The sequence below is a fragment of the Nyctereutes procyonoides genome, unplaced genomic scaffold (assembly GCF_905146905.1).
Source record: "Nyctereutes procyonoides isolate TBG_1078 unplaced genomic scaffold, NYPRO_anot_genome, whole genome shotgun sequence".
Lineage (NCBI taxonomy): Eukaryota > Metazoa > Chordata > Mammalia > Carnivora > Canidae > Nyctereutes > Nyctereutes procyonoides.
In genome coordinates this window covers 58,480,898-58,497,144 of record NW_026575047.1, presented here as the reverse complement: position 1 = coordinate 58,497,144, position 16,247 = coordinate 58,480,898, and the positions used below count along the sequence as shown (strand labels likewise).

Sequence of the window (16,247 nt, the reverse complement as noted above, 5' to 3'; positions counted from 1 at the left end):
CACACACATTATTCTACAAATATAACCCCATTTATAATAGAGAAATGCCTCTTGTTTGAGGATTTAAGAGCATCTTTTTGTTGACCTTTACCTTTCTATGTGTGATATCCTGAAACCAGGCAGAAATAGTGAAAAATGGGCACTTACGTCTTTGAAGAACAAAATGATCTCTCATAATACTCTAATTGAATATGGCAGCTGACCTTGAATCCCATGAAAACCCTTTTTAAGATTAATACTTGGAGTTCTCAATGAATGGATGTTAGGGGCATTTACATGGCTATTCAAGATGAAAGGTGTTGTTGAATATGTCTATGTGTATGTCCCTGGCCATGGCCATGTCTATCAAGCACAGTGAAATAAATTGGTATTAAAGAATTATGTATCATTATCTAGTCAATTTAGTCAGGCCTAATCTTGATTCTGTTTGCTAACTATGTAAGTCCCCTTTATAATTCTGAGTCACAGAGAAGGCAGGAAGTATTCATTTTATACATGTCATTCCTGTAAATAGATGGTCCAAATGCAGTACTTTGTATCACTGTTCATAAACAGCAAAGAGAAGGAGCAAGGACTGAGTAGTTACTTTGCTCATAACAAGCACCCACTGTGGGAACATCCTCAGGTAGGATCCTATCAGATAGAGACTGATGTGACATATGTAATGGCAATGAACTTCTGGTTCTACCTATTTACCCAGTTACCTATTTACTACTCTACTCTAGAGAATTAGATTGAAATAGACATGAATAACCAAGAGTTTTTTGCAAGCAAGTTCATGATTGATTTTCTTTATGTCATTTTTAGGAAATGAGCCCCCCAAAATATGATTTTTTTTTAAAAAATGACATTTATCCATAAAATCAGTTCATTTTTTATTTTTTAATGAACATTTAAAGTTCATATACAAAAGCTAACAGAGCAATAAGTCAATCATGAAATAAGTACAAGGAAATAAAATGGAAAATAACTCAATTACAATTTCTCACCACTGAAGCACTACACACTGGTTGTAGCGAGAGGTGGTCAATGTTTCAGCCAGTGAATGCATGGGCCAAAACCCAAGACTCATCACATCACTTTTTGTTTTAACAATTCCTTTTCTTTCTCTGATCAGTATTCAGTTGGGTAGGGTGGCGTGGGGAGAGAAATGTTTCTTTTCCTCAAAAAAGAAAAAAAAGATTTTTTAAGCAGTTAAATTTTTCCTTGGGGAAATATTTTATCTGTTAATCTATCATACCATATATTTATATTATTAAATTTATCTGCATAAATATTTGCCTAATCTATTTCTTAGTGTAATATCATGCAATATTTTCTAATTTCAGAATAGTAAGAATTATCAAAGGCAATTAGTTTTGTACTTAAATGTCCAGTTTCCTTTTTAATGAAAAATGTGCTCTTTCTGATTTGTTTCTTGCAAGAGAGTTGGTCAAGTAATAATCATGGAGCAGTTCCTAAAATATTTATTTGCTGGGAAAATTTGTATGAAATGACATTTGAAGTATAAAAAACATTGTTAGGTAACACTTGGAACAGTTAAAAATATACTTATCTTGGTTGTAAACTATCAGTGTAAGATACTGAGTATCTGAGTGTCAGAGCCATTGTCTCCTGTTTTTCTAGAAAGTTGTTTGCTTTATTTATCAATGTGACATCTTTGAAACATCCGACATTATATATAGAAACATCAAGACAATATTATTTGTACATATTATTAAACATGCAAAAATTTCCTGAAAGATAGTGCCCGAATATGAAAAATTCCTCTGAGCTCAACCTCTCCTTGGTACCATTCTGCTGGAAGTATGGCTCTCTTAGAGTTTGGGAGTATGGTGGGTTATTTTGGAGAGGTAGCCCCTTTAATCACCGGTTCCCTATTCAAATATGTTGCCCAGTAAACTAAGTTGAAAGTGCCAAACAAGACTGGGAATACAATTCGGGACATTTTGTCAATCTTGCTGATGCTGTTGTAAGTCTTTTTGTTTTCAGAAGTCTTCTCTTCAGAAGGCTTTACTGAGGCTGACGATGCATTTGAGGTCACTGCTGGGGTCTGTCCCTTTGGGATGTTGGGGGGGTGGGTCATCTTCCCAGTAGTATAAGCATTTGTTGACTTATTTAGTATGAGTTCCCGCTCCTTTTTCTGCAAAATATAATAAGATTTTAAGGGCATGCCATTTGCAGGTAACTGTCAACTCATTTTTGAAGATTCTAAAGGTTTATCTCTCTAAAGAGAGACAGAGAAACATCAGCTTAGCTCTGGGGGAGGGTAGTTCTCCAGACTTCTAAGCCTACAACCGCACATGGCCAGGCTTGAATAAGAAGTTCTATAACAGGATAAATAATTTATGGTGAAAGATATCAAAATAGTAGTTGTCTTTGTTGAAGTGGATATTGGAAAGGGCTTAGTTGATTGGGAAGTGGCATGGCAAACTTTCTGGAGAGCTAGTGATTTTCTCTATCTTGATAGGGATTTTGTGTTACATAGGTGAACATGTTCATAAAAACTCAGCAAATGTATCCTTAATATCTGTGTATTTTACACTATGCAAGTTTTTCATTGAAAGAATCAAATTGTAAACAAATATTGAACTCTTGTTAATAATATATAAATGTCCACAAGAGCCAAAATGTGGAAGGAGCCTCGGTGTCCATTGACAGATGAATGGATAAAGAAGATGTGGTTGATGTATACAATGGAATATTCCTCAGCCATTAGAAACGACAAATACCCACCATTTGCTTCGACGTGGATGGAACTGGAGGGTATTATGCTAAGTGAAATAAGTCAATCGGAGAAGGACAAACATTATATGTTCTCATTCATTTGGGGAATATAAAAAATAGCGAAAGGGAATAAAGGGGAAAGGAGAAAAATGAGTGAGAAATATCAAAAAGGGAGACAGAACATGAGAGACTCATAACTCTGGGAAACGAACTAGGGGGGTAAAAGGGGAGGTGGGGGTGACTGGGTGACAGGCACTGAAGGGGACGCTTGATGGGATGAGCACTGGGTGTTTTTCTTTATGTTGGCAAATTGAACACCAATAAAAAATGAATTTATATAAAAAATAATATATAAATGCACATGTATAAATATAAATATATTTAGTCATAAATGTACTATCCTCTAAAATTTACTTTGAAATGTATAAGAATATAAGATGGATTGAGAATGAGTGAATGCATGGATAGATAGATAATGGACAAATAGACAGTAGTGACATGTGCATAGTAAAATGTGCATAGTAGAGAGATTTTCATTATAAAATTCTCTATATATTCCTGTCAGTTTGCAAATGTATATAATAAAATGTTGCAAAAAAATTCTGTTCCTTTAATATCATGCCATTAAATAAAATTTAATTGGAAAAACACATTCATTTGGGGAATATAAAAAATAGTGAAAGGGAATAAAGGAGAAAGGAGAAAAAATGAGTGGGAAATATCAGAAAGTGAGACAGAACATAAAGACTCCTAACTCTGGGAAACGAACTAGGGGTGGTGGAAGGGGAGGTGGGTGGGGGGTGGGGGTGACTGGGTGATGGGCACTGAGGTGGGCACTTGGCGGGATGAGCACTGGGTATTATTCTATATGTTGGCAAATTGAACACCAATAAAAAATAAACTTATAAACAAAAACACACATAACACCAAGTGCTCATCTCATCAAGTGCCCTCCTCAGTAACAAGAGACTAAATTAAAAGAAATATATGGAAAAGATAATAAGGAGAAAGGAAACACATGGAGCAAGGAGCAGGAAGAAGCAAGTGAAAAGAGAGGTAGAGTAAATGTGGAACCAGTTGCAAAGAGCATGGTGACCACCTGGGGACATGGTGAGGTAGGCTACCATAGCCCGACGCCAGAGTAGAGACCCCCTGGACCACTCTTCAGAAATATTACAGCTCTTCCACATACCAGTGATCATGTGTGTACCCACACTGGTCTGCCAGAAGAAACTATGAATTTATGACACTTCAACTGCACAGCACCTTCCAGGCTTAAGGGGTAGGACCCCCAGCACCACAGTCTTCTGGAGAACAACATGTAGTTTTGAAGTTCCACAAGACACTGACGTGTGCTGCTTATTCTAAAAGAACAGCGTGAATCTAGGACTAGATAATCCATGTTAGCTTCGTCTCTCCCATCTCTCCTTCTCCCTTCAGGTCTACAGCAAATGGTAATAGCAGTGGAGACAAATGTGAAATTGCTGGCTGACATAGATAGTGAGCTTATATGACATTTTGGGGCTCTCCAATCATCCCTTCCTGCTATACTCATAGACATGAGCCTGAAGGCCTCAATTCCTGTAACAGGTTGCTTTCCTACCCCGACTTGGCTATTCATCACTGTCACATAGCCACCAAGACCCAGGCCCTTAGCAATCACTTAACTTCTGACAACACAGAGCTGGGTGTTGGGAAACCCTCTCTTCAAATTCCATTCATATTCTTCCCTTCACAAACCTCCTCCGTGGCTCCTTTTGTTTTTACCATCAGGAGCAGATGCTTTGGTCAAGAATCCCCAGTCGGCCTTTACAAGTGTTTTCCCTGGTCACCACCAATCATCCTCTATGGTCAGCTCACCACTATTCCCCCACTCCATCCCCAGCCTCCAAAACACCCACTCCTGAGGTTGCTACTTGTCAAGGCCCTCCCTCTTGTCCCTTCTCTCTTAGGAAGGCCCAGCATGGATCCCTCCCAGATCTTCCTCCAACTAGGGAAGCTGGACTTGGAAATGAGTTTTCTATGACTGAAACTCTGGCATGGGAGGGGACTCTTGGTGCTTGGAAGTAGGAAGAATTAGATAGATCAAGTTAACTCAGAACTTCTGACTTTTCCCAGGAAAGGAAATAGCTGTGTTAAATGCAAAAAGCAAGCATGAGGCCATCAGTGAGACACAGCTGACTGTCCTCAACAAAAAGAGCATCCTGGGTTGCTGTTCCTGGTTTGTGGCCCTGGTTGGGAGGTCAGGCCATACAATTTCAGTCTTCTATAATCCTTGCCAGGGCTCTCTTCATACTGACTTCTCATGGACAGATTTTTGATTTTCAAGGACAAATTTTTATTTCTACCCTGATAACTTTGGCCTGCTCTTCTCTCAGAGGAAAAGCTTTGCCTATTTGTTTAATGCATGGTATAATTAACAGTTTATCACGTGCTGTTCCTTTTTTGTTCCACATAGGTTATTCTCATCTCCCCAAGGACATGGTTCAGCTTAGAATTCTGTGTAATCTTTTTTTCTTCAACTATTCCTTAGATTCAGGCACCAATCACCTTCTAAATACCCAATGTTTAATTGCTTTGAACAGAGTAATGCTTTTGATAATTAATGTGCATCTTTTAAGTGAACCAAATCATCTCCTCAGTGGAACTGGGTATGTTTTGCTGCTTCCAGTAGGTCACATGCTCTCCTCACGTCCTTAAAGCCACTCTGCAGAAGATCTGCATGGTTAGGTGACAAAGCAATGAGCAAAAGAATGTATAATTCAAAACTGGACAAGTAGTCATTGAACAGACAGCAGACACTATAGCAAAAATAACAGTCCTAAGTCTAAACAAGCCCAAGCCATTCACATGACATCAGATCTTTTGCTTGATCAACGCAGATGATTCAAAACAATTCAGGACCTGCTGCAATAAGACTTGATAGGGACCCTGAACATATGGAAGGGGCCATTTTTTCATTGGGGGGGTGCGACATAGAGAGGAGAAACACCTGTCTTATATTTGATATTTTATGTCAGGCACATTTTCTTTGGAGGAAAGGGGAAAATGAAGTCAGTACCTTGACCTTGGCTGCTTCTGAGGCTTTTTTGCCATCCCATGCCCAGCCTCTCTTTGTGAAATAGTTGACAGTGGCAAACTCGATCAGCGCGGAGAACACAAAAGCGTAGCACACAGCTATGAACCAGTCCATGGCTGTCGCATAAGCCACTTTGGGCAGAGAGTTCCGAGCACTGATGCTGAGGGTCGTCATGGTCAGCACTGTGGTCACTCCTGTGGTTGTTAGTGACAGGGGTCAGGCAAAGGGAATGGAAACAGGAATCAGTACTGACACCGAGACCCCAGTAGAACACCTTGACCATGACAGATGAAGACAGGAAAGGAACTGGTTATTTTTATCCCTAGAAAGAGCCTCCCTTTCTATTTTCATAACACTTAACACACTCATAGCATTTATAATATTGCTTATTTTATTTATCTTATTACTTAGCTCCTTCCTCTGGAATATAAACTGAGGAGAGTAAGGACCGGGTCTGATATACACACATACTTTGTGTCCCCATTGTCCTGAACCAAGACCAGCAGATAGCTTGTGTCCACCAAGATGGGTTGAATAGGTGGTATTCCTCTGTGGCAATGGGGCAATACCCAATTGTGAACAGGTAATGACATTCACGCAACATCTAGTGAAGTGTTTCACAAAATGTGCTATGCACCCTGTGAGTACTGGGATTGAGACAAACTGAAGAGACAGACTTGCTTTTACATGGATTAACACAATTTGCAGACTTCCAGGAACCAAGAACCCAGGTGCAATACCAGTTCTGTGTCCGAATCTGGGTCTCAGCACTTCACTCAATCCAAGAGGGATCACTCTTCCCTCAAAGCGATTGTGCGAGATGCCTGTGTCTGTCTGCCTTGGCTTCTGTGGAAACTCTGCAGTGACCATGCAGCAAGGACAGACAGTTGGAGGGGGACATTCAGGACTGGCAGATTATGAGCCATCTATCTAGTCTCCAATAAGTGCCAGACTGATCTAAGCCACATTCTGGATGGGTGTCATTATCCCCAATCATAGGCGACAAGCTTAAAGATTTAAACATACTTAGCAATGTACCCCATTTCATTAGCTGGCAAATGTGAACCCATATTTGGGCCCTTTACAGCCCTTATAGCTTCCACATGCTCTGTGCCTTCCTCCTCACCACAGTTTTGTCTGCATGAGGGTACACCTATGTATATGGGGTATGGGTGCAATATATCTGTTATAAGTTGATTTTGTATTTCTCACAAATTCATATGTTGAGGTCCTAAACCTCAGAACTTCAGAATGTAACCTTATTTGCAAATGAAGCCTTTATAGAAGTAATCAAGTTAAAATGAGGCTGTTAGGTGGACTGGTGCCCCAGATGTGCACACAGGGACAAAAGTGTGTGAAGACTGGAATTATCTGCCACAAGCCAAGGAACTACAGGAAGCTAGGAGAGAGGCCTAAAACAGACCCTCCCCTCAGAAGAAACCATTTTGTTGGCCTCCTGATTTTGGACTTTGTAGCCTCCAGAACTGAGACAATTAATTTCCATTATTTAAGCCACTCAGGGCATGATACTTCATTATGGAGCCCTAGGAAATCAGTAGGCATCTTTGATTTTTCTTAGAAATGTACTTCATCATTGTGCTGGGGGAAAATGTTCTGTGCATGACCTTAAATAGGCTCCTTGCAACTTCTTGGGTCGTTTAACATCTTAATGTGCATTAAAAATCTCCAGGAAGAAACAGACACTAATATACAGCATTCTCCAAACTATTTTTTTTCCCTGCCCACCTACTAAAGAGCTGGAGAAGTACTGTTTGGCCATGAACCAAAATCCATACCTCTCAAAAATATTCCTGAAGCTAGATGAAGCAAGGCAAGTGAAACTGGCCATGTAGATGGAGGTAGAGAGATGATCTGACAGGAATACTCCTGGGCCACTCACTTAGAAACCCCCTGGGCTCTCTGGTTCCCTAAAGACTATGGAAGGGTTAACATAAAATGTAAGTCTTGGTTTCCTTCTTTGTAATAGTAAGAGCTGAGGCAGGAGGTGTACCTTACAATTGGGAAATACGTGAGCATCCATTACCACAACTGACTTGCAAAACCACCTTGAGTATCGCTGTTCAAATGTAAGGAAGCAGAGCTTCAAGGTAAGAGTTAAATGCTCAACTATCTGCTATGCCGAGGTACCTTCTGAACTAGATCTTGCTAAACCCAATTTACGTCCTGGGGATGTCAAGTGATGTTCTGGATTCTTATCATATATAAGTATATATACATGTATATGTGTATATGTGCATAAAATATATGCATTATGCATATATGAAAATATCCATATATTCATATCATATGCCCCATCATAAATATGGTATATATGACATATAGATATGTAATTTATTATTACCATATCACGTATGATGTATTGAATGCCCCTCAAGAGTTCATTTTATTTTATTGTGTTTTATTTATTTATTTTAAAGATTCTATTTATTTATTCATGAGAGACACAGAGAGAGAGGCAGAGACAGAGGGAGAAGCAGGCTCCATGCAGGGAGCCTGACGTGGGACTCGATCCCAGTTCTCCAGGATCACACCCTGGGCTGAAGGTGGCCTAAACCACTGAGCCACCTGGGCTGCCTGTAGAGAGTTCATTTTAAAGTGGCACTCACATTTCAAAGAAAACTGCCTGATAACATACAAATTAGTACTTTAGGAGAAGTGTGAAAATACCGTAGCAAAATCTCACATAAGACAGATTGCTGGTAGTTTCATATCTCAAAAAAAGGCTACCAGCAAAGGCTTTTCAAAACAGAAACAATGATCAAATAGACCATGCACCATTTCCTAAACCCTTGTTAAAGAGCCATCCTAAATCCTAATCCTTAACATTGAATTTTTAACTAATCGGTCTATTTGTTTTCCAGGTCACAGAACAGACAGTAGGAACTAAGGAAGAGTTTAGAGGCTGTTGCTGTTTGGGGGTTGTTAGAAGCAGTCTCAAAACACCAGAGCAGGTCTGCTTGGAGGACACTCACCAAACACTGTCCTGGCAGGGACTGATTCTCTGTTCAGCCAAAAGGACACCTGTGATAAGATCACGGTCATTATGCAGGGAAGGTAGGTCTGGATGACAAAGTACCCAATCTTCCTCTTCAGATGGAAGTGAGCCGTCATGATTGTATATTCGCCTGCAAATAAGCAAATTAATTCAGGACAACCACCTGTCCTACAGTCCTGCCTGTTATTCCTGCTTCTGGACCAGAGGTGTCCTTCTCTCCATCTTCCCTTTGGAAAACTGTATTGTTAGAGTGAAGGATAGAATGGAGGATGTATGGATTCCTTAACTGTCATTTTATAAGTAAGTCTTTTGAGCCCCGGCGTCTGAAGAGCTTTTGCTGGTGGATGTTTTTCCTGAGGAAAATCAGATTTGTGTGTTTTCCTAATCCCTGGTCCCAATCTGTGCCACTTTCTGTCCACCCCCTTGCTGCTACTGCCATCAGGATTTCAGGATTTAGCCTCTCCAGATATAACTCAGTACATCACAGAACCCTGTTGCAGGTGGAGAGTTTTTCTCCCCATTTCTCAGCCAGGGAAGGCTGGAAGAAGCTAGGGGTGATCACCCCTGCTCCATGCTCCCTGCTCCCTGCCAGAGGCCAGGTGGAAGCTGAGGGACAGCAGCCTGAGGAGGGAACTGGTCCTGGCAGCTCCTCCCTCCTGCCGCCCACCAGGGAGATTGGGGCATTCCCATGGCGATGCTCCTGTGCCTTCTCTGGATCTGCCTGGCAGTGTGGGAGGCCAGCGGGGACCTTCCATTCATTGCTGAGAATGATGCCGCCCTGATGGTGAACTGGTAAGGAGCTGAGAGGGGTTGTGGTCAGAAAGTGTGTCAGTGGCTGTCAGCTGGAAAGTCTCCAGTGCTAGAATTTGTTGTTTTCATCGAAGTATAGTTAACATACAATGTTATATTGGTTTTAGGTGTACAACATATTGATTCAACAATTCTGTACCTCCTTCAGCACTCACCATCATGAGTGTAGCCACCATTGGTCACCATATAACATTATTACAATATTACTGACCATATTCCCTGTTCTGTACCGTTCATCTCTGTGCCTGCTCTCTGGGGAGATGCAAAGGCTGCTTTGAGAAGTGGAGGCAGAGTTAAGCTGATCTGAGGACAAGCGTTCTTTTGCTGAACTGCAATGAGTAGATGGTGTGGCTGGGGAGCTGGGTAGAACCGTGGAGAGAAAAGGCTTGAGGCCTCCCTAAAGCAGATCTGGTAGGAGTCATCTACTTGGGGTTGCTCTGCTGGAGACAGATAACAGCATGGCCAGCTGCGGATGTGTCCCTACATGCCTCTTCTCAGCATGCCAGATGTTAGAGGCAAAGGGAACCATTAAGATCATATGGGGCAAAATCTGCCCCCTTACAGCAGCAGGCCACGCATTCTCCATTGTTCCAAGGCTGGTCAGAGCAGAGGACAGTGGCCAAGCAGGCTCTAGCACAGCAGAAAGAAATAGCAGCAAAGAGAAGGAGGCTGAGATATGTTTAATAGCAAGGACTGGATCTTTATAATGATGCAATGTTGCCTCTCCTCAACATCTGAGAAGAGGGAAATGCCATTCTATTTCTTGGCAGTAGGGTCTGATATTACACTCCTACTTATAATGCTTTAATTGCTGTTCTTTTCATTCTGTTATTTGAGTGTAGTTGACACACAATGTGACACTAGTTTTGGGTGTCCGACATACTGATTCAACAAGTGTATGCATTATGCTGTGTTCGCCACAAGTGTAGCTACCATCTGTCCCAATACATCCCTATTATACTGTAGCTGACTGTATTCCTTATGCTGTGCCTTGTATCCCCATGACTCACTCATTCCATAACAGGAAGTCCATATCTTCTACTCTCCTTCACCCATTTTGCTGATCCCTTCACCCCCTCTCTCATTTGTTTTACTTTTGAGTTGAAGGTACCAATATCATATAATGTTTTTTTTTAAGACCATCTCTTTGGAATGCAAATAGAGGCAAAAACCCCATTTATACCTTTTCAAAGAACTATATGAAACAATTCCAAACTGTAGAATCCCATTAGCATGGCAACTCTTTACCCCCAAACATCTACCATGTTGCTTTTTCACTTGTTCCAATCAAATTAGGCCTACTTCCTCTTCCTTTCCCTCTAACTAGGCACCCAGGACAAGGCCAATGGGTAGGCTCGGGGAGCCTGTATGTAGAGGACACATGCACTCAAAATCCGTGAGCTTCCTGCCAGCTCCAAGGTTTGGCAGCGCTGACAAAGAGTGATGCTGACCAGGGTACCTTTTGGGGCCAACCCATCCCCATGACAGGGCCCATTCCATCTTTGTTACACTTTCTTCTCTGCCATGGAGACTCTCTGGGGCCCTGGAGTCTCTTTCTCTGCTAACAGCCAAGCCTCCTGACTGCTATGGCTGGGCCTCCTGTGGCCAAGAGGCAGCCGAAGACACACCTTGCAGGTGCAGAAGGTAGAACACACTCTGTTCTTTTGGACACCTCACCCATTTTGTGTCAGGTGAAGCCAGGTTGCATGGTGCCTGTGGTACCGGCCTTGTACAGGTGAGAGTGAGAGCCCCTTCCTGGGGAGGCCTCAGCTATTTCTATGCTGTTTGGTTGTGCTTTCCAAAATTCAACCCCTGGGAAATCTTAGAAATGTTCAAAAAGGAGGTAGGGGAACAGGTAAATAGGAGTACCTCCAGGAAGCTGTCTACTTTTCCTGCAGAAACTTCTGCCTCTGCATCTCAGTGCTTGAAACAGGGGCTGTGGTACATAAGCAGGTTCATGTGGCCTCCAGGCAGGGATGCAATAACAGGGGTGTGTTCACATGAAGGCAAACATACCTGAGATGAATGCCTCCCACGACCCTTAATGCTGCCAGCCACTGCAGCCGATGCCTCCGTGTGCAGCTGCAGGAACTGGGACCTGAACCGGAGGCCTCCTTGTGGGCAGCACTGCACAACGACAGCTGTGTCCCAGATTACTAAGTAAAACTAAGATGCACCTGAAGGACACCCCCCAACATGCCACAGGAGCACCGAGCTCTCCCAGGGTGTGGCACTCTGCAAGCACTTGGTCTCACCTGTGCTGGTGCTGATGTTCTCGGTGCCCACTGTCTGCCCCATCAGGTGGTACTGGTTCAGCCTGGAGCCATCTTCTGCCACCACCACTGACTTAGTGGTGCCATTAGTCCAGACATAGACAACTTCGGAATTAGGATATGCATCTGTAAAGGGCAGGGGGAGAGGTGGTATAAATATGGCATCATTTTCAGCCTGGCACAACCAAAGATGTTTCTAAAAGTAGCAAGAGAGATGATTAGAAGGTTAAAGTTAAAGGACCTGAAGGATGCACATGGCAGTCCAACCACTGCAGACAGTGCAGGGCAGACAGGGCAGACACCACCACTGTTCAGGTCCTTCTCATTTCTAAAAATCTGAGTGGTCAGCAATCAGTCCCTTGTGCTTCCTAGCAAGTATTTTCTCTGTAGAGTGCACTACTGCATGGGCTGAGATCACAGTTCTGGGGGCTTTCCCATCTCTGTGGTCTTGGGCAAGTCACTTATATTCTGTACTTCAGTTCTTCCATCTGCAAAACTGGGTGGTAACGGCAGCTACTTCTTAGGATTCCTGCTATCACGATACAAGCTCCATAATAACCTAATGCATACAGCACATAGAGCAGCACCTGATAAGGGTTCCACCTTGCAATTTGTATATTGTCCTGTTGTTCAATGCTGCCCTGGTAGGAGTGTGGCATTGTAGGTAAGACTTCTTCCCCCTAGTGTCATGCCTGTGAATGTTGCCTTATATGTCAAATAGCACTATACAGACAAGGCTATGGGCCTTTAAATCAGAAGGCTGTGAGCCTTTAAATCAGAAGATTATCCTGGATTATCCCAGTACACCCAATATAATCACTTGAGCCCTTAAAAACAGAGAACTTCTTCTGGCTGGAGCCAGTCAGAGACCCAGATTAGAGAGATTTGAAGCATGAAGAAAGTGCTTTACCACCATTGTTGACTTGAAAGATGGAGGAAGGGGCCATGGAGTGTGAGCAGCTTCTGGAGGATGAGAATGAACCCCCACCCCCGTCAGGTGACAGCTAGCAGGAAACAGGGACTTCAAATCCACAACCATACAGAACTGAATCATGCCAACAACCTGAATGAAGCCAGAAGTAGATTAACCCCCAGAAAGTAATGCAGCCCTGCCAACACTATACCTCTGGCTAATGGAACCCAGCACAGAGATATCAGGCATACATACTGTATACTGACCTATAGAACTGTAAGACGAGAAAGGTACTGTTTTCTTTTTGTCTTTTTTCCAGCTTTACCCAGATATAATTGATATGTAACATTGTGTATGCTTAAGATATACAATGTAATGATTTGATACACTACAAATTGTAATTGATTACCACAATAAGGTTAGTTACACATGTATTGCTTTAAACTGGTAAGTTTGTCATGAAGCAATAGAAAACTAGAACAGATAAATGGAGAACAAACAAAGACTCCCAGAGGAAGGAGACAAATACACATATAATATGTAACAGGTGAATTAATGCTGTGGAGAACTACAAGATATGAAGAGGGAAGAGACACAATTTTATTTTTTTATTTTTTTGAGACACAATTTTAAATGGCATTGTTGGGGAAGGTCTAACTTAGGAGACCCAAGAAATGTGCAGGAGCTGGCCACATGGCTGTCAGGAGGAAGAGCATGGGTGCTACAAAGGTCTTAAGCCTGAGGAGAAGCCACACAGACAGGCACTGTAGCTGGACAGAGAAGAGGGCAAAAGGCAGAGGAAAAGACCAGATAGATGATATAGTGCCTGAAGGCTACATGAAGGCCTTTGACTTTTGCTGTGAGCTAGTCAGAAGATATGGAGGTAGGGGTGAGGGGTTAATCAAATAAATGACATATTCTAACTTATGCTTTAAAAGGATTCATCTGGCTAAGATGGGAGGATAGAATGTAGGTGAGAACCAGGCAGGAATGGGAGACCACCTAGGGCGATATTAAAATACTCCAGGTGGAAGATGATAGTGGTGAGCAGTGGCTGAGAGAAGAAAAATTAGGAATACATGTTAAAGGAAAGGGCTGTCCAGTTGCTAAGGAATCCTGGAGCTGTGAGAGGAACAAGGTGGCTAGGCTGGGCATCTGGACAGGTTATTTGCACTTAGGAGAGTGGCAAAGATTCTGGAAGGACCTAGCTTCCAGTGAAAGAGCAGCAGTGCAGGTGTCAATGTGTCAGAGTTGGGGATGCTGAGTGGACAGTTGACTGACCATACAAGTTATCTCATGGGAATGGTCCTGGGTGAGGACATGACTTCTCCCATCACCAGCAGACATATGTCAACTGAAGCACAGGCTGGTGAGATCACCTGAGGAGTGCTAGTGGAGGAAAGAAGGGGGTGGAGCATGACTTTCCAGGGTGCTGCAGGGTCTAGAGTCTGAGAAGGCGAGTGGAGAACAGCAAAGCCAAAGGAGCAGCAGGCACTGCAGTGGGAGGGCATGGGGAAGGGACTGTCAGAGAGGCCTGTGTTACAGGCTGCAGGTGATGGCTCAGGAACAGCCACAGACCGAAAAGGATCTAGCCACCTCAGCAAGAGCAGTAGGCTTTGAAGAACTAACAGGCTGTTTGTTCCAGTTGTCTCTTGAGGCCCCTGAGTGTAAACTAACACACCTACCCCATAATCAAGCCCATGAATTTGATCAGATGCCACATCCAACCACTCTGACACCTTCCGAATAAAGCTGTATGCTTTGCTGCCAGCTATTTAAACACAGGACGACCCTCACTCCAGGTTGAAAAGAACCATTTACCCTCAACTGAGGAATATGTAGATGTATCAGGAGATAAGGGATGAGCTGCTGGCTGGGGAGGTCTACCAAAGTAGGACAGCATGCTCTGCAACTCCACCAGGAGGGGCCCTTGGAGCAGTGTTCTTTTAGGTTGAACCAGCAAAACTATCTGCTTAGATCTTAACAGAGAAGCCAGAAGAATGGTCTCTGGAATGATCAAGAGTTCTACTAAAAAGTGTGGAAATTTCTCCACTAATGCACATCTCCTTTATTCTTCATGTATGTGCAAAAAAAGTACCCATAACAGTTGAAAATAATGAAATTAGCATGTATGTTGGAAATACTGAACTTACAGGGGAAAATAGCAGAAGTTTCAAGACCCTCTGTGCATGACTCAAGCTCACCTCCTCCCTACAAGGTGGTATTCTGAGGTTTTTGGTTTTTGGTTTTTTTTTTTTTTTTTTTTGTATTCTGAGTTTTATGATAACCACTACACTGTTTGCTTTGTAGTTTTACTTTCTGGGCAGACATCATTAAATGAGGAAGGTTTTTTTTTTGTTGTTGTTTTGTGTGTGTGTGGGGGGGGGGTTGGCTTTGCCTATCTCTTCTTTGTGAAATCTGTTCATGTTTTTACCCATTCGATTCATGTTTCCTTTATACATTCTGATTCTTTTTGTTCTCTGTGTTACATATACCTTCAAATTTGTGACTATTTCACTGTCTTGATGGGCTTTTTTCTTTTTTTTTTGATAAACATTAATTTTAGTCAAGTTTATCCATCTTTTTATCTTGTGGATCTTATTTCAGAGGCCCGCCCTCCCTGTTCTGACATCAGACTACATTACACGTGCATTATCAAATTTTTAACGCGTCATCCTTCACCCTTAGGGCCTTAATTACCAGGAGTTGATTATAGTTGTATGTATTTTCCAAACAAAAGTATCCAACAGCATTTTCTCCATGCAGTTTTCTGTGTTGCCATTGCCATCAACAAGCTGTCTCTCCCACCCACTCACAGAGTTTCCATCATGCACAGGCTTTCTCTTTGCAGGATCTGCTGCTCTGTTCCCTTTTTCTGTCCTGGTTTAGAAGATACCAGTAGCTGGAAGCATAAGGTTCCCCCTCATTTCTTCTTCAGGGAGTCCTAGCTATTCTTGGTCATCTCCTTACCTACATACATTTTGGAATTGGCTTCCTTAAAAATACTCTGATGAGATTTATTTTAGAACTGAACTGGATCTATATATTATCAATTGGGAAGACATAACATCTTTTGGTATTGCATCTTTTTCATTATGGACATGATGTGTTTCTCCATGTATTTAGGTCTTCATAGTGAAAAATGTCTGATAATAAGCTTTTTAGATTATAAGCACCTCATGTTACGCTTTGAGTATAGAGGTACTCCCTTCAAAGACATCCCTCCTTTTTTTTAATAAATTAATTTTTTATTGGTGTTCAATTTACCAACATACAGAATAACACCCAGTGCTCATCCCGTCAAGTGTCCCCCTCAGTGCCCGTCACCCATTCACCCCCCACCCCCCGCCCTCCTCCCCTTCCACCACCCCTAGTTCGTTTCCCAGAGTTAGGAGTCTTTTGTTCTGTGTCCCTTTCTGATATTTCCCA

The 16,247-nt window shown here is 42.3% G+C and overlaps 1 protein-coding gene across 1 annotated transcript in view; it reads right to left on the bottom strand.

Annotated features, from left to right (window-relative positions):
* Positions 1 to 934: 934 nt before the first annotated feature.
* Positions 935 to 16,247, bottom strand: part of GABRA5 (gamma-aminobutyric acid type A receptor subunit alpha5) — an 82,866-nt gene continuing 67,553 nt past the window's right edge. Inside the window, exons 8-11 of the mRNA XM_055326508.1 lie at positions 11,888 to 12,031; positions 8,800 to 8,952; positions 5,789 to 6,000; positions 935 to 2,143 (exon numbers count right to left, since the gene is read on the bottom strand). Coding sequence (XP_055182483.1) covers positions 1,841 to 2,143; positions 5,789 to 6,000; positions 8,800 to 8,952; positions 11,888 to 12,031 — 812 coding nt within the window. The 3' untranslated portion in view covers positions 935 to 1,840. The remainder of the gene's footprint in view (positions 2,144 to 5,788; positions 6,001 to 8,799; positions 8,953 to 11,887; positions 12,032 to 16,247) is intronic.